This window comes from Corvus brachyrhynchos, unplaced genomic scaffold (assembly GCF_000691975.1).
Source record: "Corvus brachyrhynchos isolate BGI_N302 unplaced genomic scaffold, ASM69197v1 scaffold141, whole genome shotgun sequence".
Classification (NCBI taxonomy): Eukaryota; Metazoa; Chordata; class Aves; order Passeriformes; family Corvidae; genus Corvus; species Corvus brachyrhynchos.
This window is the reverse complement of record NW_008236186.1, coordinates 4,015-4,545: the sequence shown is the minus strand read 5'-3', so window position 1 is coordinate 4,545 and position 531 is coordinate 4,015. Positions and strand designations below refer to the sequence as shown.

Below are 531 nucleotides of genomic sequence, written 5' to 3'. Positions count from 1 at the left end.
GCTTTTGGGGATAGTGGGGGATTGGAGGGTCCTGGTGTCCCATCTCAGGGGGTTTTGGGGGTCAGTGAGGGAGTGGGGGACCCTTGTGTCCCCTCTCAGGGAGGTTTAGGGGCTGCTGCAGGACTTGGGGCTCCCTGTGTCCCACCTCAGGAGGTTCTGGGGATCACTGTGGAGTCGAACCCCCCCAGACCCCACCTCCAGGGGCTTGTTGGGGGTCAACGCCAGCTCAGAGCCCTCCCGTCCCACCTCGGGAAGGTTTGGGGGTCACTGGGGGTCCCCGTTATCCGCTTCTGGGGGTTCACAGGGCACGGGAGCCCTGGGAGGGGTGGCGGTAATTAATTTAATTCAATAATTAGCATTAATTAAGGTTGGGGGGTGGGTACCTTCTACAGAGATGGGCTCCAGGATGCCGAACTGCTTGAGGACGGCGATGAAGAGGAGGATCACCACGGCCACGGCGCACAGCTCCATGCCCTGGATGCCCATGGCCCCGGGGGGGATCGGGGGTGCTGCGGGAGCGCGGGGCGGGTG

At 63.1% G+C, this 531-nt stretch overlaps 1 protein-coding gene across 1 annotated transcript in view; it reads right to left on the bottom strand.

Moving 5' to 3' along the window:
• LOC103620200 (calsenilin) overlaps positions 1–525 on the bottom strand; it is a 2,517-nt gene extending 1,992 nt beyond the window's left edge. The window contains exon 1 of the mRNA XM_017738635.1: positions 384–525. Within this exon, the coding sequence (XP_017594124.1) occupies positions 384–486 (103 nt within the window). The 5' untranslated portion in view covers positions 487–525. The remainder of the gene's footprint in view (positions 1–383) is intronic.
• Positions 526–531: the final 6 nt, after the last annotated feature.